Source organism: Mus caroli, unplaced genomic scaffold (genome assembly GCF_978045245.1).
Source record: "Mus caroli unplaced genomic scaffold, Mus_caroli_1 scaffold_4, whole genome shotgun sequence".
Lineage (NCBI taxonomy): Eukaryota > Metazoa > Chordata > Mammalia > Rodentia > Muridae > Mus > Mus caroli.
Window position 1 is genome coordinate 116,580,419 of NW_028227259.1, and position 24,486 is coordinate 116,604,904.

The 24,486-nt window shown below is 51.1% G+C and overlaps 1 protein-coding gene across 3 annotated transcripts in view; it reads right to left on the bottom strand.

Annotated features, from left to right (window-relative positions):
• The window catches only part of Sez6l (seizure related 6 homolog like), a 162,930-nt gene that overhangs the window by 42,584 nt on the left and 95,860 nt on the right, over positions 1–24,486 (bottom strand). For all 3 annotated transcript variants that reach the window (XM_021162294.3, XM_021162293.2, XM_029477897.2), the window contains exons 2-7: positions 11,457–12,014; positions 9,781–9,914; positions 9,090–9,282; positions 8,266–8,451; positions 2,609–2,774; positions 1,240–1,406 (exon numbers count right to left, since the gene is read on the bottom strand). In XM_021162294.3, the coding sequence (XP_021017953.3) occupies positions 1,240–1,406; positions 2,609–2,774; positions 8,266–8,451; positions 9,090–9,282; positions 9,781–9,914; positions 11,457–12,014 (1,404 nt within the window). The remainder of the gene's footprint in view (positions 1–1,239; positions 1,407–2,608; positions 2,775–8,265; positions 8,452–9,089; positions 9,283–9,780; positions 9,915–11,456; positions 12,015–24,486) is intronic.

Below are 24,486 nucleotides of genomic sequence, written 5' to 3' on the forward strand. Positions count from 1 at the left end.
CAGAATGCTTCTGACCTGGGCCAGGCACCTGGACCCTCGGGCCTCATATTTCTTTTTTCTCTCTTTCTTTCTTTCTTTTTCTTTATTTTTGAGACAGGGTTTCTCTGTGTAGCCCTGGCTGTCCTGGAACTCACTCTGTCGACCAGGCTGTCCTCGAATTCAGAAATCTGCCTGCCTCTGCCTCCCAAGTGCTAGGATTAAAGGGGTGCGCCACCACTGCCCTGCTGGCCTCATGTTTCTTATGTGTGATGCAGATAAGACCTTCTGCCTGGGGCCTCATACTCTCTCTATGCCAATGCTCTGGGCCCTGCCATCGGATACATAATGTCTGTCTCTCAATGGGACTGCCCACTTCCAGGAAAGCCTGAGCTGCAGTCCCTAGGGTACACAGAACACCATGGTCTGTCTGGGTCAGAGAGCTAGTTCCTGGGAGGAGGCTAGACTCCCAGAGCATTGCTTGAGGGAAGCAGAGGAGGGCTCTGAGGCAGGCTGGCAGCTGTGGCAGGCACACTGTAAGTGAGGCTTCGGATAGGCTCCCTGGCTTCTCTCCTGTGAGGGGAAACAACAGTTCCACATCTGTGGGTGGTGAGAGTCACACAGGGAGCACACACAAAAGCCTGGTGTTATGGCATATAGGGGTATGATTCCTTCATGGGGGGGGAGGGCTGAGGCGGGAGATTGTGAGTTCAAGGCCAGCCTGGAGTATTAGAGACACCCTGCCTCAAAAAAACCAAAACGGAAGAGAGAAGGGGATGGATACGGGGCTCCACTGTCAGGAGTTTTGCCTAGCATGCAGGAAGCCTCAGGTTTGATTCCCAGTGATGCATGAGCTAGGCAAAGTGGTTCATCCTGGTACTTAGAAGGGAAAGGCTGGAGAATCAGAAGTTCAAGGTCATCCTGGTCTGCTTATTGAGTTTAAGGCTAGCCTGAGCTACATGAGACTTGCATTTAAGACAGCCTCTCAAGAGAAAGGAACGAAGGAAGGAAGAAAGCAAAGAGGAAAAGAGGGAGGGAGGAAGGGAGGGAGGGAAGGAGGAAGGAAGGGAGGACCAGGCACCAGTATAAGAACTGCTTAGAAGGAAATTATATCAATACAGTAAAACTGAAAGCCCGTCTTGGAAATCATGGGCCAGTCTGGGTCCCTCACGCTTAGCACTCCCACGTCCCCCATCCTAGGCCCTGGTTCTGCCCTCACCCACTTTCGCTGCCCCCAGGCATGACAAGGAGGGGGCCTCTCACCCTCAAAGCGGATGTTGAAGGCGGAAGCTGCCTGGCCCTGGTCCGACGTGAACTCAATGCGGATACTGCTACCCTCGCTCAGCAGGCCTTCGAAGGGCACGCTCTCCGTTCGGAGAGAGTCGTACAGGAGGGCAGATGTGTTTGTTCTTCCACTGTAGACAATCATCCTGGGCAGAGAAAGGGCAGAGGGATGCTGACATGTCTTGCAGGGTCAGTGACAATGGGCCAGAGTGGAGAGGGGTGTGTGTGATGCTCACCCGGGTCTCCCTTGGAACCCAAATCCTGCATCTTCAGTCTTCCTCATCCCTCACAGAAATGGAAACTGTCTGCTTGTTCTGAGTCCCTCAGGGTGCAGGGTGGGTTGTGGCCAGTGAGAGGTGGGCATTGGCCAGCAATGTACAGTCAAGCAGTGTCACACTATGCAGGATGGTGTCTGCCACTAAGCCTGCCTCACTCTTTCCAGTTGAGTTTCTCCATACCTGCCTCCTGTCTCTCTGGGAGCTAATGCTGTGTGTACTGTACTTGTTCTCCACGGAGCCTAATCATGGCTTTGTGCAGAGGGGATGCCCAATAGATGTACATTCTTATTCCTCTCAGGAGAGAGATGCCTGAGAGGAAGACCTAGGCAGTGTGTGTCTGTGTGTGTATGCACATGCATGTGTGTGCATGTGTGCCTGTGTGTGCATACATGCATGAGTGTGTGCATGCAAGTGTGTGCGTGCATGCATGTCTAGGTATGTGTAGATGTGTGGGTATGTGTGGGTGCACTCATGAATGTGTACATGCATGAGTGTGTGCCTATGTGCATGTATGCACATGCATGTGTGCCTGTGTGTGCATGTATGAGTGTGTGCATGCAAGTGTGTGTGTGCATGCATGTCTAGGTGTGTGTAGATGTGTGGGTATGTGTGGGTGCACTCATGAATGTGTGCATGCATGAGTGTGTGCCTGTGTGCATGTATGCACATGCATGTGTGCCTGTATGAGTGTGTGCATGCATGCAATGGATGCATGCATGTGTGTGCATGTGTGTGTGTGTGCATGAATGCCTGGGTGTGTGGATGTGTGGGTGGGTGTGTGCACATGTGAATGTGTGCATGCAGGTATGTGTGTGCCTGTGTGCATGTGTGCACAGGCACGTTTGTACATGTGTAAGCATGCATCAGTGTGTGTGTGTTTCCCATCCCCTTCTTCCCTTGTGTCCTAGGTGGCTCAGGAAGGCTCCTTTCCTACTGAGTGCTTCAGACTCCTGGCTGGAAGAAGAGGGTCAACCTCCCCAGGGCTTTTTTCCGCTGGGGTTCAGCCACACCCTGATCACCCACCCCACCCTCTCTAAGCTGGGGAGGGGCAGTCGGTGTGGACAGCTCACCTGTCTTTCTCATGCAGCAGCAGCCTTTCAAGATGCAGGTGAAGCTTCTGACCCTCTGGAGCCTCTATGGTCCACACGCAGAGCTGGCTGCCATTGGCGGTTCCCGGGTAACTGGGGGAGAGAACTCGGCCGATGGTGGCATTGTGCACTGCTCCTCCACATGGGGCTAGGTGCAGAAAGCGACATGCCAGGTGGTGAGGGACCAGCAGAGAGGAGTGTTGGGATTGGTCTCCCCTGACTGCACCCGAGCTCTCTAGCTAGGCTGGAGCTGGGAACACACAGAGGGGTCTGCTGTCCTATTAACCCCCTCCATGCTTGGATCCACCAACACCATTCTGCTGCTGCAGGGAGGATCTTAATTCAAAACTGTCCTGTGGTGCTGATTGTGCCTAGACATTCACTAAAAAAAAATTCAGTTTATTTATTCGTGTGTGTGTGTGTGTGTGTGTGTGCATGTGTGCCCATGTCGCAACGCCTGTGTGGAGGTCAGAGGACAACTCTTTCCTTCCACCCTGTGGGTCTTGGGGACTTGGCAGCCAGTGTGTTAAGTTGCTGAACCATCTCCCTGGCTCGATGCCTAGACTTTCAGTTATGAAATGATTCCCAAGGGCGGACAGAAGCAGTTCACAGGAGAAGCATGCATTTAGGACTGCATGTGGAGTGTGAGAATGGAAGAATCTCCAGTTGCATTCTAATTTACCCAACCAAGGGCCAGCTGAAATGGATCAATAAAACAGCAGCGTTGGCTGTAGGCACAACCTTACTTATTCACGAGGAACTCACCAGGAGGACCGTAACCATTTCCCAAGGTGCAATTCAGCAAAAAAAAAAAAAAAAAAAAAAAAAAAAAGCTTTTAAAACCACGTCGGAACACCCTGACCCAGAAACGCGCCCTGAGAGTGTGTCCTACGGGGAAGCTTTGGAAATCTGAACTGGCTTGCGGGTAAGGCTGTGCAGCTCCGTCTTCATCCTCAGGGTCAAAACCAGAGTCAGGGTGTATCTTCCTGCACACATTGTGTTTTCAGGGAACCATCCAATACTGAGTTCTCAGACACTGTTAACAAATCCCAGAGCATAAGAAGCCTGTGAGCCAACACCTTGCCTGGCCCATTCCTGTGAGCAATCGGAAGGCATAGATTGAGACCGTTGGCTATAAAGGTGATTTGTTCTCGTCCTCTGTACATTTGTGTTTCTGGAATTTTCTTTTAACCGGAGCCATATAACACTTTTACGTTAAGATAATATGGCGAGGTGACACTACACATGATTTGTGGCTCACGGAGCTGCACGACTGTCAGATCACAGCAGAGAGGAGATGCCGGGACCCGGTCTCAGGGGGTCGAGAGGTGGGTCTGTTTTAATGTAGTGTCTGGGAGAGTTAATCTGAAGGTCCTTGAAGAGGATTGAAGATACGCAGAAATCTTTCTTGTCGGTGCACAAGTCTCTGGTTTCCCCCCCCCCCAAGGGTCAGAGGAGCAGAAATGCATAAGCAGACAGATCAGACCGGTTATGCTATGGAACTTGTCTCTTCTTCAGAGCACAAAGACTCCTCCGGGTTCCTCCCCCATGTCCTGAGAACCTTCTCTTCTCAAGTCCTTCCCCCCTTTTCCTTTTAAAGACATGGGGGAGAGTCTCATGTAGTCCATGCTGGTCTCAAGTTCACTGTGTAGGTGAAGATAACCTTGAACTCCTGATCTTCCTGCCTCCAGGACCTGAGATCCCACAGGTGCTGGGGATGGGACCCCGGGGCTTTGTGCATGCTAGGTGAGCATTCTGAGTTCTTCACACATCTTCTCACCAGCGGGGAACACAGCCCTCTGCCTTCTAAGAGTTTCTCTGCAAAACCCATCTCACAACAGCTTGGGCTCTTGGCTGTGATGACAGTAGTGTCCTAGTAGCCCCCAGCACCGGATGACATGATTTGTAGTATGTGCTCAGTAAATAGTAATTTCTATTTATTTAGTTCTTCAAAAAACGTGAGAAAGGACTCTCTCTTTGTGGCCCAGACTGGCCTTGAGCTGTGAGTCTTCTGTTTCAAATTCCCAAGGGCTGGGGTTTCAGGCATATGGTCACCATTCTTGGTCACCACACTTGGCTTCATAAAGCATTTGCTGGGCAAATAACAACTATCGACTTTACAAAGGAGTCAAAAAACCAAACCAAACCAAACCAAACCAAACCAAACCAAACCAAACCAAACCAAACCAAAACAAAACAAAACAAAACCAAAAACAGCTAAGAGACATTAAGTCACTTGTTCAAGGACGCACAGCTAATGAGTAGAGTCCCTGGGCTGCAGGCCAGGGGTGCTCCATGCCATTCGAATTTACAGTGACATCTGATGATTCAGAAAGGAGCCAGGGTTGGGGGTGGAGGGCAAGGTGGACACTTTACAGATGAAGAAAGGACTCTTTGGCTCCCCTAGCGTGCCCAGCTCAGTTCTTGATACATGGTAGATGTTCACAGAATGCTGAATGACAGCATGCAGGGATTGGGTTGGCAGAAGGAGACAAGCCGTGACAGCTCTCCTCAGCCCTGGACTGGGCTGTGTGACAGGGTGGATGGGAACTGCCTTTCCTGACTGAGTGCTCAAACATCCACTGTGGCATGGACCTGTGACGGACTTCACTCAAGACAGTGGATTCCTCTGGAACCTGAGGTGTGCCACTGGTGACAGGGTTGGGGGGGGTGGTCTCATCCCTGACAGATCCCTCTGTCAGCTGCTGCTTCCCATTCTGTCCTGCCATCTTCTGATGTTAGTATAGTCTTTTTTTGGGGGGGGGTGTTCTTCTTTTGCTTGTTTGTTTTTGAGACAAGGTCTCACTATGTAACCCTGGCTATCCTGGAACTCATTATGTAGACCAGGCTGGCCTTGAACTTATAGATGTTCATCTGCCTCTGCCTCCCAAGTGATGCTGACATATGCTGTCTTAGTTAGGATTTTACTGCTGTGAACAGACACCATGACCAAGGCAACTCTTAGAGGGGAAACATTTAATTGGGGCTGGCTTACAGGTGCAGAGGTTCAGTCCAGTATCATCAAGGTGGGAACATGGAAGAGTCCAGGAAGGCATGGTGCAGGAGGAGCTGAGAATTCTACATCTTCATCTGAAGGCTGCTAGTGGAAGACTGGCTTCTAGGCAGTTAGGATGAGAGCCCAGTCCACAGTGACACACCTACTCCAACAAGACCACACCTCCTCCAACAAGATTACACCCATTTCCACAAGGCCATGCCTCTTCCAACAAGGCTACACCCACTCCAACAGGGCCACACCTACTCCAACAAGGCCACACCTACTCCAACAAGGCTACACCCAGTCCAACAGGGCCACACCTACTCCAACAAGGCCACACCTACTCCAACAAGGCTACACCCAGTCCAACAGGGCCACACCTACTCCAACAAGGCCACACCCTCTAATACTGCCACTGCCTGGGCCAAGCATATACAAACCATAGCATATACTGACTTCCTCAAACCTATTGAGCCCTTTCACCCACCAGCCTTTGCACAGGATAGCTCACTGGCAGGGAAAACCGACACCTTTGACCTTCACTTTGGTACCTCCCACTCAGTTTCCAACAGCCTGACTCCCTGGGGACTCCTTCCCTGGTCTCTGGCCTACCATCACCTCTTGTCCCGAGTCCCTTCTGTCATGGTGGCAGGGTTTCTCTTGTCCCTACCTGCTCTGTGGCACTACCCCTATGACCTCTCTCTGGCACTCTCTGCCCTCCTCACCCCCCACCCCGGCCATGTTTTCTCATCTGGTCACATACTGTGGTGGTTTGAATAAGAATGGTAGTCCCCTTGCCCCACCCCCATCCCACCCCCTGCACGGAGTGGAACTGTTGGGGGAAGGATTAGGAGGTGTGACCTTGTTGAAGGAAGTTAGTTCCTGGGATGGGATTTGCAGTTTCAAAAGCCTGTGCCAGGCTCTCTCTCTCTCTCTCTCTCTCTCTCTCTCTCTCTCTTTCTCTCTCTCCTTCCTGTCTGTGGACCATGATATAAAGCACCTGTGTGCTTTTCACTCATGGACTCACCCTCTGAAACTCTAAACAAATCCCCAATGAAATGCTTTTTTTTATTATTATTACTTTTTTTTTAAAGAAGAGTTTCCATAGTTACAATGTTTCTTTATAGCTGCAGAGCAGTAACTAAGACGCCATCCTGTACCAGGGCAGAGACTCTGAGAGAGCAGGACCCTCACAGCTCCTATCATAGGTGCAGAACCTGGTAACAGTGGACGTTCGTGGACACTGGCAGAATCCTTGAAGGATGTCAGATCCACTAGCCAAAGATTCCCGCTATCTGTTCTTGAAGTCCAGGTTTCCTCCTGCTGGCCTGTACTATCTACTTCTCCCCACCAGAGGGCACCAGACCACCTTAGTTGGAGGCTGTCACCAACTTTTTGAGTTCATGTTGACTAAGCTCAACCAACAAAACAGAACAGCAGCAGCTAAGCCCAAAGTTGAAGCAACAAAAGAAACAAGGGATGAGAGAGACCTCATCATTACGAAGAGGCCATATGAAAAAGTAAACCAAAACCAAAACAAAAACCAAACAAACCCCCACAGAACAGGGGAAGAGGCCTACAAATCATATCTTATGAAGGTTTTGATCCATCATATGTAAAGAGCACTTATAGTACAGCAACAACCCAGTAACCTCTTGAGCAATGGCCAAAGGGATTAAAGAGCCTTTTCAGAGATGGCATACTGTCAGCTACAAGAAGCATTGAGAAAGATGTGACAGCAGTGCTTATCATGGAAACATGAGAACGTGGTGAGTCTGTAGGCCTACTGTGCTGATTGCAGAAAGCAGTACGTCGGTGAGCGTTGGAAAGAAGAGAACTGCTGTGTGCCACCAGCGGCAGGTGAAATGGCATGGTGTGGTTGCTGTGGGAAGTGTGGGTCTGTAGAGGTTACACTACATGACCTGGCAACGCTGTTCTGAAGATCATATTTAAGAGAAATGGAAACTAATTTCTATGTTCAGAGCAGGGCAGTTACTTAGATGAAAAGTGGAAATAATTCCAAAGTTCAATGTTGGATGGATGGGTAAACAAAACAGAGCATAACGCTCACAACGGACTATTACACAGCCATGAAAAGGAACAGCTTATACATGCTGCACTGCAAGGAGATCTTGAAAACCCCATGGCGAGTGGGAAAAGCTGCATGTCTGCTACCCGCATGAGAGCTTACAACTGGCAGATCGCAGAGAAGAAAGTTTAGCATCCAGGATATACAACAGCCACCACCAAGTCAGCTGCTGAGTGACTGCTAGAGAGCAAGGTTCTTACTGGGCAGAACACTGCTGTGTGGTATGTGTCCTCAGGAGCCAATTTCATACCCTGGGCACTGTATGACAGCACAGCCTGGAGGGCAAAGGCCTTACCCAAGGTTACACTCTATGCCCTAGGGCGCTGGTTCTCAACCTGTGGGTCGCGACCCCTCTGGGTTTGAGTGACCATTTCACAAGGGTTGTAGGTCATATATCCCGCATATCAGATTTGTAACAGTAGCAAGATTACAGTTAAAACTAGCAATGGAATGATTTTACAGTTTGGGGTCAGCACAACGTGAGGTCTAACCAGTGCCTTAGAGGGTGCTGCTCCACCCTCGCCCCTCCCGGCTGGCGAGCACCCGTGGTACCTGAGCAGACAGGCTCCTGGCTGCTCCAGTGCGGTTTGGAGGCATTGATGCAGGTCAGCGTCTTGGCTCCCTGCAGCTCATAGCCCAGGTGGCAGTGGAAGTGGGCCACCCCGCCCGAGTGCAGATCCATCACCGTGACCTCTCCGGCATCGGGCCTCCGGGGAAAGGGGCAGCTCAGCATGAAGGCTTCGGAGAAGACAGCAACCCGAGCACATCAGTCGTGGGCAGGGAGGCTGTGTGACCCACATCCTGGCAGCAGCTATGTGCTGGGGACGGAGGGGCAACCCTGGCGAGGAAGGCTGGGTGCTGGAGCTGCTGGCTGGGTTGTTTCTCTACCTGATTTTGGGGAGCATGGCTAAGCTGGCAGGAACCCTCCTGCCTCCACCCCTCAGCACTGGGCCTACAGGTGAACCCTGCCTTGACTTTCTATGTGGGTTCTGGGGATGGGAGCAGTGCTCCTTCTAGGGATGGAAACACTGATCCTTCTGGGGATGGGAGCACTAATCCTTCTGGGGATGGGAGCATTTCTCCTTACACTGATGGGAACAGTGCTCCTTCTGGGAATGGGAGCAGTGCTCCTTCTGGGAATGGGAGCATTGCCCCTTATGTTTGAAGGACAAGTTTTTTCTGAGCCCTCTCCAGTTCTAAAATTATGCATCTTCCTCTCTTGGTTTTAAAAACCATCTTAGTCAGGGAGGAGGATTCTGTGGATTTAATCGGAGTGCCAGTGGGGTCCCTGGCACAAAAAGCCCTCAAGAGTATGGCTGGGTGTCAGAGGAAAGTGAGGCTGGTGTCTCTGTCTCACTGGCCTCAGCAGACCCTACCCTGGTAATGTAGCTGGAAGGTCCCGAGGCCATCATCCTGGAAGGTCCGGAAGTAGACAGAGATGGTGTTGGTGGGGCTGCGGATCACCTGGCCCTCTACCAGTAGAGTCTGGTTGGCCAGGACTGTCAGGGTGGGACCGTCCACTCCTCGGATGGAGAGCAGCTCCCCCTCGGAGAGGTTGACACTCTTCACCTGGAATCCACAGGGTAGACAGTGAGAGCTGGGGCAACGGGCGGGGGAGAGGTTCCTGGGCTTACAACTGCACTGGGTACTGCCAACTCAACACAGTCTACAAGCTGGCTGTTGAGCAAAAACACTCTCATCTCTAGGTCTCTCTTCTCTGCTGTGACTGCACTCCAGGGCAAATCACCCTTCTCCAGACACTTGCTGTTACTTTTGCTGTCTCTGCTGGAGAGGGGGATGGGAGATACCATGCACCCCTACATATATGCACACACACACATGTGTTATATGTGATTCCTGCCAGTGTTTAATAAGCAGGACATTAAGGCACTTCCTTTCTGGGTAATACATCTAATGCTTTGCCAGCATATCCTCGCCACGTCTTCAGGCCATACACTTGGGAACTCCCATGCTCTATAAAACCCAACTAAAATAACCCTGATTTGAATAAAGGAGGCATGACAGAAAGGGCGACTGAGACCAGGCATGCACCGCACCCTAGGCTACCTGCAATTCCACCCCATAGCCAGTGTAGACCGTCACATTGTAAGTGCATTCCAGGAAGCTGCTGTAGGGCTGCGGAGGGAAATCGCTTGAGTCAATGTATCCCTCGGGGTCGGAGAAGCTCACACCGCAGAGAGCTACAGAGAAACAAACATTGCCATCAGGATATAGAGAAACAAACATTGCCATCAGGATACACAGGGCTGCAGCCAGCCCTGGAGCTCACTCACTGATGTGTTGTAGGGTGGAGCCTGACCTCTTGGAGGTCTGGGCTCTACTGTGCGTCCACCCCACTTCCATCCTCACCTGGAGTCAACACAAAACCAAAAGCAGCTATGACTGAGTTGCTGGGCAACAGGAAAGAAGCTGCCAAGGAAGAGTCTCGGGAGGGTATCTATGGAAGTGCAGGGGAGCCTCGTGCTGAGCTCTGCCCTGTCCTGACTGCAGTAACTAGTCACCAGGAGCAGCCCCACTCAGTCTTAGACAGGATGCCATTCCATTCCCAGCTTAAGAACCAGCAAACCAAAGTACAGGGAAGGCCCTGTCTGGACTACGCTCACACAGCACACATGATTCAGACCCAACGGTCAACCTTCAGTTGCTACATCCAAAGCAGCACCCCTGACCCCTACAAATGGCAGTATAAAGATGACTTTCTGTTAACTGGGAAGCTCCTATAATCTACTCCAAAGATGCTCTAACAAGGGCATCTAGTTCCAGGTTTATCTGAGTTCCGTCTGTCTCAGCTCAAAGACTCCCACCCTGCTGTCATATAAAATCCGATCGCTTTTCCAACTTTCTGCTCTTCTCTCTGGGGGCCCCAACCCACTTCCCAGGAGGGTGACACAGATGGCCTTGGCAGTTTGTTCCCCAATAAACCTTTCTTTCCACCCACGGAGAAGTCTAGTTCCAAGGTTTCCCTGCACCCTCGCTTGCACAGTGAGCAGCCAAGTAGAGGCAAGCTTGACCAGTGAGGCCCCAACCCAGACAGGCAGGGAGCCCAGGCTGGGAGAGCAGGCCCAGCAATCCATCCACGTTGTGGAGCATCGTGGTGGGGGGCTCTGTGGTTCTCTTGCATATCAGCTTCCACCCAAGCTCCAGACCCTTCCATCGGAAATGAGCATCTTCCTTACTTAGGTTCTTGATCACCTACAACGAATCCCCAGTCCTATGACAACAGAACGCTGAGTGAGTAGCTCTTGTATGGTTTAGGGAATAGGATGAGGAAGATGTCTGGGGTTTCACGGAACTGATACTGTTAAATTTTCTGAATAGTTTGGCTGTCTGTGCAGACGAGGAGGACAGTGTAAGGCAGGGACAGTAGACTGGAAAAGTCAGTGCACTTTGCACGTGGGTGTGGCTCTATAATAGGGCGCTTGCCTAGTTAGCATGTGCCAGACCTGAATTCTTTTCACTGCAGGCATGCGCATGGGCAGGCGCCGCGCACGCACGCACGCACGCACGCACACACACACACACACACACACACACACACACACACACACACTCCCACCTGAAAAAAGACAGCTGCAGTGGTTCAGTGCCAGAGTGCGCCCCCTCCAGGCGCAGGGCTCTAGTTCTACACCCACTAAGAAGACCACACCCACTATGGAGACCACACCCACTATGGAGAACCCAGAAATGAAAGACTTCAGGGGTGGGAGATGAGCCTCGTATACCTGGGGCCTGCTCCGTGGTGATGATGGTGGTAGTGACGATGGTGGACGTGGTGGTCTCCTGGCTCTCCTCGGAGGCGGACCCGGTCAGCTCATTGTCCCCTTTGTCTAGCGGGCTACCGGGGCTGCTATCATCAGGGGCCTGAGCAGGCTGGGGGCTGTGCGGGAGTGTGGTCGCCAGTGCAGTGAAGGGCGCGATCTGCAGTGGCGCAGGCGCCGTGGGCTGTTCGGGGTCTCCAGGCTCACGCGGCTTCGTGGTGGCTGAGGCAGGAGACCCCAGTCTCTGCAGAGTTGTCGGGGTAGCCAGGGGCCTCAACTGCCTCCGGGCCGAGTTGAGTTGTTTCAGGGACGGCAGACCCTTCCTGAGGGCAGGCGTGTGCTGGACACTGGCCTCGTCGGGCAGCGCAGGGGGCAAGGACTCTTCCAGTGCTTCCAGTGCTTCTTGGGATGGCAGGAGACCTGGGGATGCTGATGTCACCCCCTCTTCCAGGCTGCTCTCCAGCGAGGCAGAGGGCAAGAGGTAGGCAGTGGAAGGATGCATCTCTCCCTCTGGACCACCATCTGGGAAGAAGAGAAGAAAATGCAACATTGGCTTGGGCCTGCCTCACCTCCTGTCAGCCTTAGACGGTAGCCTCTAAAGGTGACATCCCAGACTGGACAGGCAGCCATTAGTTAACGACTTCCCTTTCCCTTTTTCTCCTCGCTTGTTGAAGAGTTCAGGCTCATTGTTCTGGGACCCAGAAAGCATTATGACTACAGAAGCCAAGGGCACCGGCCTCATGACACAGGACATTGCAGGAGACACAGTTATTCGCTGATTGGTCCTAAAGCAGATTCATGAGGGATGCGTGAATACAGGTGGAGTCTTGGTGCTGGGAATGGGGTTTGCTACAGAGCAGGCAGTTCAAGGGAGGAGCTCTAGGGGCAGAGCTGGCAAGGGAGGGTGGGACCTGTGGACCTTGCTAGTCTGTGGCTTATTTCTAACCTTAAGAGTAAAACATGACCGGGCAGTGGTGGCACACAACTTTAATCCCAGCACTTGGGAGGCAGAGGCAGGCGGATTTCTGAATTCGAGATCAGCCTGGACTACAGAGTGAGTTCCAGGACAGCCAGGGCTACACAAAGAAACCCTGTCTTGAAAAACCAAAAAAAAAAAAAAAGAGTGAAACATGGAACTTGAATTATAGTGGAATGATGGCACAACAAATTGCAACAACGGTTGCAGGCTGAAGGCGCATAAAGCACAGCAGACCACCCAGTGTCACAGCTTAGCAGCCACGGTCTTGGAGTGAGTGTTCCTTGGTCTCCCTGTTGACCCATATGTGACCAGGACACAGCTGCCTGCAGTGCCCAGTGTCACCAGAGAAGACAGCGCCCAGGCAAAGATCTGAGCTCTGTCAGAGAATGGCTGAAAGATAAGGCTTTGGGAGCCCCACTGACTTTTCCTTCAGTGGTTTAAAATCAACACTTTCTTTTTTTTTTTCTGACAGCAGATTAGCCTCCACACCATCTACAAGGAGCAGATAACAGCACAGCAGAAGATATCAGGTCTTGCTTAGACTTCAATATGCCCCTTTAAGAATTCAAACTTTGGAGTCAAACTGCCAAGTTTTTTCTTCCTCTTCCTCTTCCTCTTCCTCTTCCTCTTCCTCTTCCTCTTCCTCTCCTCCTCCTCCTCCTCCTCCTCCTCCTCTCTCTCTCTCTCCCTCTCTTTCTCTCTCTCTTCTCTCTCTCTCCCTTTTCTCTCTCTCCTCTCTCTCTGTCTTCTGTCTCCCTCTGTCTCTCTTTCCTTTTAGAGACAGGGTCTCCTATAGCCTCTGCAGGCCTCAAACTTGCTATGTAGCTGAAGATGAACTTGAATTCCTGATCCTCCTGCCTCCACTTCTGGGGTGCTAGGATTACAGGTATGTGTTACCATGCCCAGTTTTATTTAGGTAGTGTCAGGGCTCAAACCCTGGGCCTCACATGCTAAGTAAGTACTCTACCGACTGAGCCACACCCCAGCCCCAAAGTTGTAAGTTTCCAGTGATGACTCCGTCATGTGTGACATTGTGCATTGTGTCCCCATTTCCCCAAATCCTGACTTGTTCCCTGTCGAATGAGGAGTTCCTGCAGATGTGCCCATTAAAGAGAGCAGTCCTTCCTTGTGCCTGGCACTACAGCCAGCAGAGAAGAAAAGCATCAGGCAGAAGGAAAAGGAGAGAGCATTAGAGATTGAGAAAGAAGACGACATGTCTCAGGCAGAAGTAAAACAATGCTCAGTAGCCTGTTGGGTGTTCTCATCGCTATGGCCAAATGTCCAGCCAGAAGCTGCTCCGGGAGGAAGGGCTTGCTTTGGCTCTCGGGTGAGGTTCTGTCCACCAAGCAAGGAGGCAAGGTTGTGAAGCTGGCTGAGGACGGGAGTGCATGAGAGCTGCTGGGAAGAGAGAGAGAGAGAGAGAGAGAGAGAGAGAGAGAGAGAGAGAGAGAGACAGAGACAGAGACAGAGACAGGGACAGAGAGACAGAGGCAGACAAAGACACAGATACATAGACACACAGACACACAGAGAGACATATAAACAGAGACAGAGACACAAACACATAGACACACAGAGAGACAGACAGACAGAGACACCCACAGAGAGACAGAGAGAGACAGAGACACAGACAGACAGACACAGAGATAGACAAAGAAACAGATATATAGACACACACACACACACACACACACACACACACACACACACACAGAGAGAGAGAGAGAGAGAGAGAGAGAGAGAGAGAGACTGCCCTCATCTTGCTCCCACAGGGCAGGAACCTGGAAGCAGGAGCTCTAGGCAGATGCCATGGAGGGTACTGCTTACTGGCTTGCTCAGTCTGCTTTCCTATAGAACACAGGACCACTGGCCCAGGGATGGCCCCACCCACAATGGCACAATGGGCTGGACCCTCCCCGATCAATCACTAATTAAGAAAATGTTTTACAACTGGATCCTATGGAGGCATTTTCTCTATTGAGGGCCCCTCATTTCAGATGACTCTAGCTTGTGTCAAGCTGGCACATGACTAGCCAGAACAGCATCTTAAGTCAGAAAACTCTAAGCTGAGCTGTGGCACATATATAGAAATCAACCTCAATTCATCCCTGATGTACTGTGCTCCTGGTTGCACCTTATTCCCTGAGACAACCTTGCTGTTGCTCAGCTGTCCAGTGTAGCCTCTGTCTGCTGCTCACTGGGGCTGTCATTCCTCAGTGAGCCGATGTGCAGGGTTCTGAGGGGAAAATGTCTGCATCCCACACAGCACTTAGCAGGTGCCAGCTGCTGCCCTCTCTCCTTGTGGAAATCATGGCATCTTCTCTGTGGGAATCCAGAGCAGTGTGAGCAACTGAAGCACAGGTCCTGAGAGGCTCCTCCTGTGGACAGCGGTCCTCTGTTTGACTGCTGCTGCCTTTGTCCATTTTCTGTAGAAACAGAGGCTGGTGGAGCCTCTGTTTCTGGCCTGTCAGGTGTCATCATCTAAGTGGATTTGAGCAGCAGTTGGAAAGTCTGGCTAACTTTCATGGAGCTGCCGCACAGCTGTGATCTCTGTGGACCTCAGCAGTTGCAGCTGGCAGTGACCAACACATCTGCTGGGTGGTGCTAACCATCAGCCAGCATTTTTTTCCAGGGCAGCAGTGGGTGGAAATCAAGGAGGAGGGGTGGGTGTAAGTGACAAGACCAAGGTTGTCTAGGAGTCACACAAAGGTTCCTGGCCCAGTGCTGAGTCTTCACAGATGTGGGTTCAAGGCCTGTTAGCTGCAGTCACACACCCTGGGGGAGAGAGGAGCTGCATTGTCCACCGTCCAACAGCTTGGCTCCCTGCATAAAGAATGAAATCTTCCATTTGCCCCAAAAGATTGGAGATGTGGGTTTGCTCAAAAGTCTGTGGTCTGGCATTCTCCAGGGCTTTTATCTTGTGATTGATGATGACTGTCTTTGTAGATGGTGGACTTGAGGCTTGTGAAGAGGAGGTGACAGACAGGTCAGGGTACCCAGTCTGGTGTTGAAGGTAATGAGCTTGGCTGTAGTCAGGGTTGGGACCCTGAGCTTCTCGGTGGGCCACAGCCCACTGGTATAAATGCTTTGTCTCCTTGCCTCTCTCTACAGGTCAAGCATGCAGCCAGACAGGATGACGTCAGGGCTGCCAGCTCCTGTACCACGGGGACCGGAGCAGCAAGAACAATGGTTGGTCTTGATGACTCTGCAGAGTCAGGCAAGGTGACTGATGAATGGCTGCACTGACTGGTGAGCTGCTGGGTGCTGTGGCCAGCTCCACTAACTATAAACATACCCCATAAACATACGCCATCCTTCTAATCACAGGAGAGAGGGGAGGGGGTAGGAGCAGAAGGGGAAGGAGTTGGAGAGGAGGAGGTGGGAGGAGGAGGAGGTATAAGGAGGGAGAAGAGGATGAGGATGAAGGAGAAGAGGAGGGGGAAGGGAAGGGGGAGGGGGAGAGGAGGAGGACAAGGGAAGGATGGGGGAGGAGGAGGGGAAGGAAGAAGGAGAGGAAGGAAGAGGGGAAGAAGGAGGGACAGGAGGAGGAAGGGAAGAAGAAGGGACAGTAGAAGGAGGGGTGAGGGGGAGAAGGAGGGATAAAAGGAGGAGGGGAGCACCTGTAAGTATGGTTGGGAGGACGAATGGCACCATATAAGGGACAGGGAGCAAGGCATCACCCCTTGACCACAGTGACAGTTACAGGCCAGGCCTCTTGATTTGCTACATTGGACCTTGATGATGACAGGACGGGCAAACACATTCATCTGTCACTCTTTGTTGGCTTCACTAGGAAGCAAATTATATTCATATTCCTTAGAGAAACAGACAGAGGTTGGGGACACAAGGTGCTTTCAAGGGCCACCCAGCAAAGCCAGGGTCAGTCCTAGGTTTACCTGGACTCACAGAGCAAGCTGCTTACTGCTTCTCCTTCAGCCTCGCTCAGATTCCAGGCAGGTCTCCTGCCTCTGCTCCCCTTAAGGAACCACTGGGTGCCACATCACTTGGCATTTTCCCCTCACACTCTCTGTGGTCTTCTGGGAGTTAAACCTCTTTTTAAACCTTCCCCAAGATAATCTTATCCTCTATCCCAAATCCACACCCACCAAATCTGAGATTACAGGGGTCCCTCTTGGGAATCTGAGGATTAAAAAACTCTGCTGCGGAGTGAAAACCATCTCACGTATGTATCATTTGTGAGTGTCACAGTCAACCTTAATGCACAATTTGAAACAACCCAGAATCCACTGGGCAAAGAGACCCAGTGAGGGACTGTCTACACTCGGCTGTCCTATTGACACATCAGAGGAATTGTCTTCATTGAGGTCATTGATGTGGGAAGACACAGCCCATTGTGGGCAGCACCATTCCCTAGGCAGGAGGACCTGACCTGTGTAATAGAGGAGACATCGATTTGACCAAAGGCAAGTGTGTGCACAGTATGCCTTCATGTCTCTCAGTTCTTGGCTGTGAGGTCACTTCCATGGTGACTTCCTGCAGCTATGGACTGTGGAATCCTGATCCCTCTGCCCTCCAACAAACCCTTCATCCTCTAAGTGTTCTGTTGTGTCAGGGTGTTTTCATCACAGCAACAGGAAGGAAGTAGAGGAGTGGGCATGGTGTGAAAACTTGCTTCCATGTACAGTGATGAAGCCAGGGCACCTAGTACTTCTGTCTTCTCATACAGCTGGGGCGACGTGAACTCCTGCTTCTCTGGCCTCCACCTCCCAAGGGTGGCCACACTATGCAGCACTAAGCATTGAGCCTGGGACTTTGCACATGCTAGGAAAGCACATTACTGAGGAAGCCACATTCCCAGCACAAGCAACAATCGTTTCCATGTACTGGGAATTTTTGGATTCTTTATCTTTTGAAAAAAATATATTTTATTTTTAATTCTACACACGTGTCTCTGTGTAAATGCATGTTGGTGCACTTGTGTGTATATGAGTGTCTCTGTGCACATGCATGTTAGTGCAGTTATGTGCATATGTGTCTCTGTGCACATGCATGTTAGTGCACTTGCTTGCATATGTGTATCTCTGTGCACATGCATGTTATTGCACTTATGTGCATATGTGTGTCTCTTTCTGTTCCTACGCATGTTAGTGCACTTATGTGTATATGTGTATCTCTCCCTGTGCACATGCATGTTAGTGCAGCTATGTACACGTGTGTATCTCTCTCTGTGCACATGCACGTTAGTACAGTTATGTGCATATGTGTCTCTGTGCACATGCATGTTAGTGCACTTATGTACACATGTGTATCTCTCCCTGGGCACATGCATGTTAGTGCAGCTATGTGCATATGTGTATCTCTCTCTGTGTACTTGCATGTTAGTGCACATTGCAATGATTTCCTTTAAGCACTGGCCAGGACTGGAGTTGCCAGACACGTTTGTAGCCTTCATATTTTGAAGACCCTGCAAACCCTCTCTGTAATGGCCACAAGTATCTATGCACAGCAGGGTGTGAGTGCTTCATTTCCACACCCATGCCGGCATTTGTTGTTGGTGCTTTAAATTTATCTGTTTTGAGGGTCCCCGTTCTAACTGGGTGAGTGATCTGCTGCCGGAAGTCTGTGCATCTGGGAGGATCAGAAAACTGCCTTCTCTCCTTTTCCTGTGCTTCTCCTCAGTTTTGCCTCCTAGGTGCAGGTGTGTGTGTGTGTGTGTGTGTGTGTGAGTGTGCATGCATGTGTGTGTGTGTGCATATGTATATGGTACATGTGTGAGTGTGTGTGTGTGAATGTGCACGTATGTGTGCATTGTATGGTGTGTGTGTATGCACATACATGTGTGTGGTGTATGTTTATGTGTGTGTGCATACGTGTGTTTTTATGTGTGGTATGTGTGCATGTGTGGTGTGTGCATGTGTGTGCATGTATGTATGTGTGCATGCTTGTGTATGAATGTGTGTGTGCGTGTGTGTGTGTGTGTGTATGGTGAGGAAGTCTACCATGTGCAGTGATGAAACTTCCTTACCCCTACAAGAGCAGAAGGGAACATGCATGTAATGATGTACTCCATGACTCATCCACATCTCACCCACCCTCTGGGGCCCCAGGTGCCAGCCCCTAAGAGGTAATTCTGGCTGCTAACCCTGCCCATGCAAGGACTTTCTGATCTTGTACTGAAATGTCCCCCCCCTGCACACAAAGCAAATCTTGCTGGCTGGCTCTGAACTCTGGGCCAACTTCAAGGCTGATGAGGTGTGCCTGCAGCCTGCAGTTCACTCAGCCCAAACTCAGCTCAAACGCCAGCCGTCTGATCGCCACGCGGAGCCAAGTCCCACTGCACTCAGTCAGATTGGATCCCGGGCTTCAGAAATGCGGCGAGTTAATAACTCGCTCTAATGGGCTTTTCCCCAGGCCCCGGGGACCACTGAGTTAAACGCATTCTTCTTTTTCAGAGCACTTAGAAATCTCAGTTACACATGGCTGATTCTTCCTTTATCGCGCATACGCACACTCAGCACTCAGCTCGGGAGCTGTCAATCAACCCCATTCACCTACCAGCCGGTCTGTGAAAGAATGCCTACCCACTTCCTCCCCTACAGCCGTTCCTCGGGTGCTGTGTGACATCGCCCCTGCTCTTAGGAGGACACACATGGAAAACCAAATATAACAGTCATGCAGGACAGAGTGTGTGTTGTAGGGTGTGTGTGTGTTAATGAGATGCACCTGATGTGGGTGTTCTCTTCAGGGACAAGCTGAGCACCTGCTATGCCACCTAACTTGGGAGGCAGCGTCCGTTTGTCCCTCTGTCCCTCATCTCCTCTCTCCCTCTGTCCGGAAAACAAAGACACTAGGGCTCATCACCCTGGGTCCCGGGAAAGCCGGCAATTCTGAGCAATGGGGTGGTGCCATCTGCCTGCTGGGGTCTTCTCCATCGACTGTGATAATGCTTCGCTGTAGCAGGTGTCTGCCGAATTCACCAGGGACTCGAAGAGGGAGAAGCAGAGAGAGGATGGGCCGTGGTGTGAAAGAGCAAGGAAAGCTGGCTGGGAGACTGTAAGAGATGCTGTCATGTTTGGATTCCTGTGGTGCTTGGCACTGGGGGAGCGAGGAGAAGGGGGAGGAGGAGGAGGAGGGTTCAGGGTACGGAGCATGTGCTTAGGGTCTAATGATGTTCCCTTAAGTCCATCAGCTCTAGAATGCTCTGAATGTGTCAGGGGCAGAGTGTAGACGTCAGTATACGTGATCATGTATATCCTCACGTCCTGTTCCAACTGGTCCTACTACAAGCTAGTCCTCTGGCCTCTCCAGGCCAGTTCTGGTTCCCTCACATCACACCCAGGCAAGAGCGTGGGACAGCTCATCCCTGTCAGCAGCTGTGGTGAGACCAGCCTTAGGTCTCACTATGAGGCCTCTCTCTTTACCCACTTCCTTCCCTCGTGCCACCAGGCTTCCAACACTACCGCCAACCCCACCCCTTCAACTCACTAAAGCCCCACCCCTTCAGCGCACTCTCTGCTCAACTTCCTATTTTTCCCTAGAAGGTTCTGGAAATCTGCTGCAGGATTTTCCCTGTCCAATTACATTATAATATTAGTGCAGCAGGTGGCCTGCGATTGGACAGGGAAAAAGGGAGGCGGAGCTAGGAGATGCAGGGACCTAGAGCGACAGAACAGGGAGGGGGAGGAGTCAAGATGGAGGCGGATGGACCAGCGTGACTTTAAACAGCCACAGGAAGATATGACATCATAAAGGATAGAATAATTGGGATAACTTGTCTAATCTAGGTGGGCAGCTAGTACCATTATCAATTGGCCCTGAAATTATTGTGTGGACATTTGTGAATTGAGAGTTTATTGATATATAAATCTGACTTGTTAATTATAAACTTCTAGAGTTTTGTTTCTACCTGGTTGCTGGGTGTTGTGGCGGCTGACTGCGGGCTGGATGGCCGTTGAGTGGGGCTGGCGTGGCAGCGAAGGGAAGTCAGGAGCTCCAGACGCCCCAGAGTCGGCAGGCACAGAGGAGCTGGATGGAGCGCGGGAACATGGCGGTTTGTTTTTGATATTTCTCACTATAGAGATCTGTCTCGGCATGACCACTGATATGCTGGATCTCAGGGGCTTCAGTTACCCCAGGTCACACCCATTCCTGTATCTCCCCACCTCCTCTCTAATACAGAGGGCTCCTGACTTACAACCTCGGCTCCTATTACAACAAGACGTGAGGTCTTCCTGTAACGCAGAAGGAGTTGCCTTTTGAGCCTAGAATTTTGTTATTTCAGGGCCAAGCTCACACTGTCACAGTGCAGATTCCTGGGAGCCAAGCCACCCTTAGAGCAGTCAGGGCTCTAGATCAGGGGCATCAAGGGCATTTTGATTTATAATGTCTATGATTTAAAGTGCCTACTTGATTTATAATGTCTGTGATTTAAAGTACCTATTTTCTCCATCTTAAAGGGAGGGGCGGGGTTGGAGAGATGGCTCAGTGGTTAAAGAGCACTGACTGCTCTTCCGAAGGTCCTGAGTTCAATTCGTGGCACCCACATGGTGGCTCACAACCATCTGTAATGGGATCCGATGCCCTCTTCTCGTGTGTCTGAAGAGTGGGACAGTGTACTCACATACATAAAAAAAAATCAAACAAACAATCTTTTAAAACAGGGAGTGGCTTTGGAGTTCTGTCCCTTGCATAGGAGTTTTCTCTCTTGGGATTTAGTCCCTCCCCTTAATTCTCAACTCCACCAAGGACACCAGACACAAAATTGGGTAGCTCTCTCCTGTGCAGTCTTCTCTGTACCCTGCTTTCCCCTTAAGATAGGTAGCTCACTTAAAGGCATAGCTCACATCTCTTCAACTTGTCAGCACCTCTCTGAACCTGTTCTTCGATCACAGACCTGACACACAAGCACCCCAAGAGACATTTCTTCAAGAGCACACTTACGGTGTAGACAGTCAGATTTGGTGCATTATGCAAGGCCGGCTAGTCTAAATGACATCTCGTGGACCATTTACACTGCAGGCTGATCATCCCATATCTGGGAATCCAAAATGTCCTGCATCACACCATGGATGGGAAACTTCATGCCACAAAAGTTGGTTTCGTGAACAGCATTATTGAAAATGCTGTATGGGAATAGCTTCAGGCTGAGCGTGTAGGGCGCCTACGAAATGGAATGGAGTTTGCTTTCGGCCTCTGCTCCACCCCCAAGGCAGCTCACTGTGCTTGTGTGTAAATAGTCCTGGATTTGAACAAACTGAATAGGAACTACTTCTGGCCTCAGGGGTGCTAACAATGGTCAAGTCAGTTCCCAACAAGCGTGCTTCAGCGGACACCCAGAGAGCAGGAGGCAGCTGAGTCACACATGGCATATGGCTCCGGGTTGCATCGGCAGGACAGGCGGACGCTCAGCTGGTGCACTTGCTCGGTTGATGTCATAGTTTGGGACCCTGATTAGCACGCTGTGCTCACAGACACACGTCTCTCCAAACCCAGCAGAGTATATGTGTGAATTGACCCCCCGGGGCTGTCCCCAAGGTAGTGCAGGAGCCTGGGGGCTGCAGGAGACTTTCGCAGGTGCCAAGTGGATAAGCTCGCATAGTGAGTGAATGCCACAGGACAGGAGTGACTTTGACCATTGTCCTCTCTGCCCTGGCTTCTTTCCAACACATGGGTCTCCTTCATTTACATTTCATCAGCAAGCTGGCTGGCCACTGAATCCTCCCTCCCTGTGAATAAGCTGGGAGACCGCTGGCACTGTGTGATTGTGCCTTTGTCTTTAACCCTGATTAGCAGGGATGGCTCCCTACCAGTTGAACCCGACTCACCCTGCTCACCTGCCTCTCTCCTCAGCCTGTCACCCACCCCCTCCACTCACGGCTCATGTCGGACCTTGTGACTTCTCACAATGCGGTCACAAGGACCTCTCACACACTGTGATTTATTTGAATCAATGAGCATCTGAATTGCCAGGGGAGGGAGAAAGCCCGCCAGTGTGGGAGCCCTGTTACCATCAGATCGCCCACATTCCCAGGACCAGAGAAATCAGATCCGTGTGGGAGGCTACATTGTTTCAGAGATGAGCTTCAAAGACCCAAGTAAGTTAGTGATTTGTCTCCTTCATTGTAAGCCTGGACTTAAGAAAGGAAGAGCCCACAGCATGCCTATAAAAATGCATTTCGAGGTACATAGAACCAGGGGACCAGAACCCATCTCCCAAAGCCTGCTCCCCACTTTCTAATGTTAAGACATGGAGAGATGGCTCAGCAGTTAAGAGCACTGACTGCTCTTCCAGGGGTCCTGAGTTCAATTCCCAGCAAGCACATGGTGGCTCACGACCATCTGTAATGGGATCTGATGTCTTCTTCTGGTGTGTCTGAAGACAGCTATAGTGTACTCATATACATACCAGGGTATGCGTGCCAGGGTGCGTCCCAAATAATACAGATGATTGCCTTGTGAGGGACCAGAAGCCAATTCACTTCACTGCAGAGACTGGCAGCCAAGATATCAGTGACTCTGTTTGCTGGGGGTGTGAAGACCAAACCTATTGTAACCTTCCTTTTAGAGATAAGGAAAGGGAGAAGCAGAGAAGTAGAATCAGTTGTCTCTGTAGCCCTAAAACTCTCTCCCAATGAGTCGAGGAAGGGACTGGGCTGTGTCTGTCTCAGGCTCCGTTCCCTGGCCCGCCTGTGGATCCTGACCAGACTGCTTCTGAGGACAGCATGACTTTGCAGGTCATATCAAAGGTCCCCAGGGACCTCCTAGGGAGTCCTGGGACAATGGGGGTGCACACTGGCCCCTCACTAGCAGAGGGCACAAAGTATGTCCACTGAGGATGTGACTTCAGGAAGACTCAGGAGAGCAGAGCCAGGAAGCAGCTGCGGGAGGGGCAGAGGTTGTGGCTCCTCCCACACCCTCTTGTAAGCCAAAATCTGGGCCTAGGCCATGCCTAATAGAATCATTTCGAGTTAGGTCCTTAGTGGAAACAGGGTTTGGTTGGCCCTTGACCTCTATGTTTGCAGATGCCACATTTGAGATGCAAGCAGTTGCAGGTGGGAGGTGTTGGAACCCATGTCTGTCTGTGCTGAGTCTGTGCAAGTGTCCTGACCGGGGTTCTCCGCGTGAAGCACTGGGACGGTTGTGAGATGGTTTGATGGTTTGGGTTGTGTCAGCTGCGGTGAGCTCTTGGAGGTGACTTGTTGCCCACAGGAGGTTGATGTAGGCTCTGTGCAAACACAGGCTGTTTTATATCAGGGACTGGGGCATCCTGGGACTCCGGCTTGTGGCAGAGAGGACCCTTGGAGATACCGGTCCTCATTTCAGATACAGACCTGCCCTTTGCTTCCCCTGACCCCTCTCCTAAATGATATGCTTCAAGATTTCCTGATATTCACGCAATTTCCTGCCATCTAATGTCTTTCAATGACAAGATAAAAGAAATGTTTGACCCTTGGCCTTGGTATGACCCACCTAGGAGTGTCCTGGCCATGTGGTTACCTTGGAGCATAACAGTGGTCTCTGCTCACATAGGGTAGGGGGAGCAGCGAGGCCTCAGGCATGGTGTTGTTACCTTGACCCTTGGAGAGACTGGAGTCTAAGGTCAACCTCACTTGTGAGACCAGCCCTCCATAGAGCCCCTGAGTGCCAACGTACAAGTGTCCCTGGGTCAAGGCTCATATATGGGAATGGAGGAAGGGGAAGGAAGCCAAAGCTTGTTGCTGGTCCCCTAGGGCCTGCTCTGCCTGTACCTGCCTTTTGCTGATGGGTCTCCTGAGTTCTTTTAGCCAGTTGTTAAAATGATGCTGGTCTCGGTGAAACTTGGTCTCCACTAATCAGCCAAAGCGTGTGGATTGGAACAGGGTGGGGTGGGATTTCTAGCAGTTTCTCCTCTGGGTTGCTCCTGACTGTAGTTATGTGGTGATGCTGGGGATGGCAGAGATGGCTGGTGATCAGAGCTCTTGTCAGGGCTTTTACTGTACCAGGTGGCATGTGTACCAGGAGGCAGGTGGTAGTGTTATCCCAGTCCACAGAAGAGAACACTGAGGCAGGTGGTGG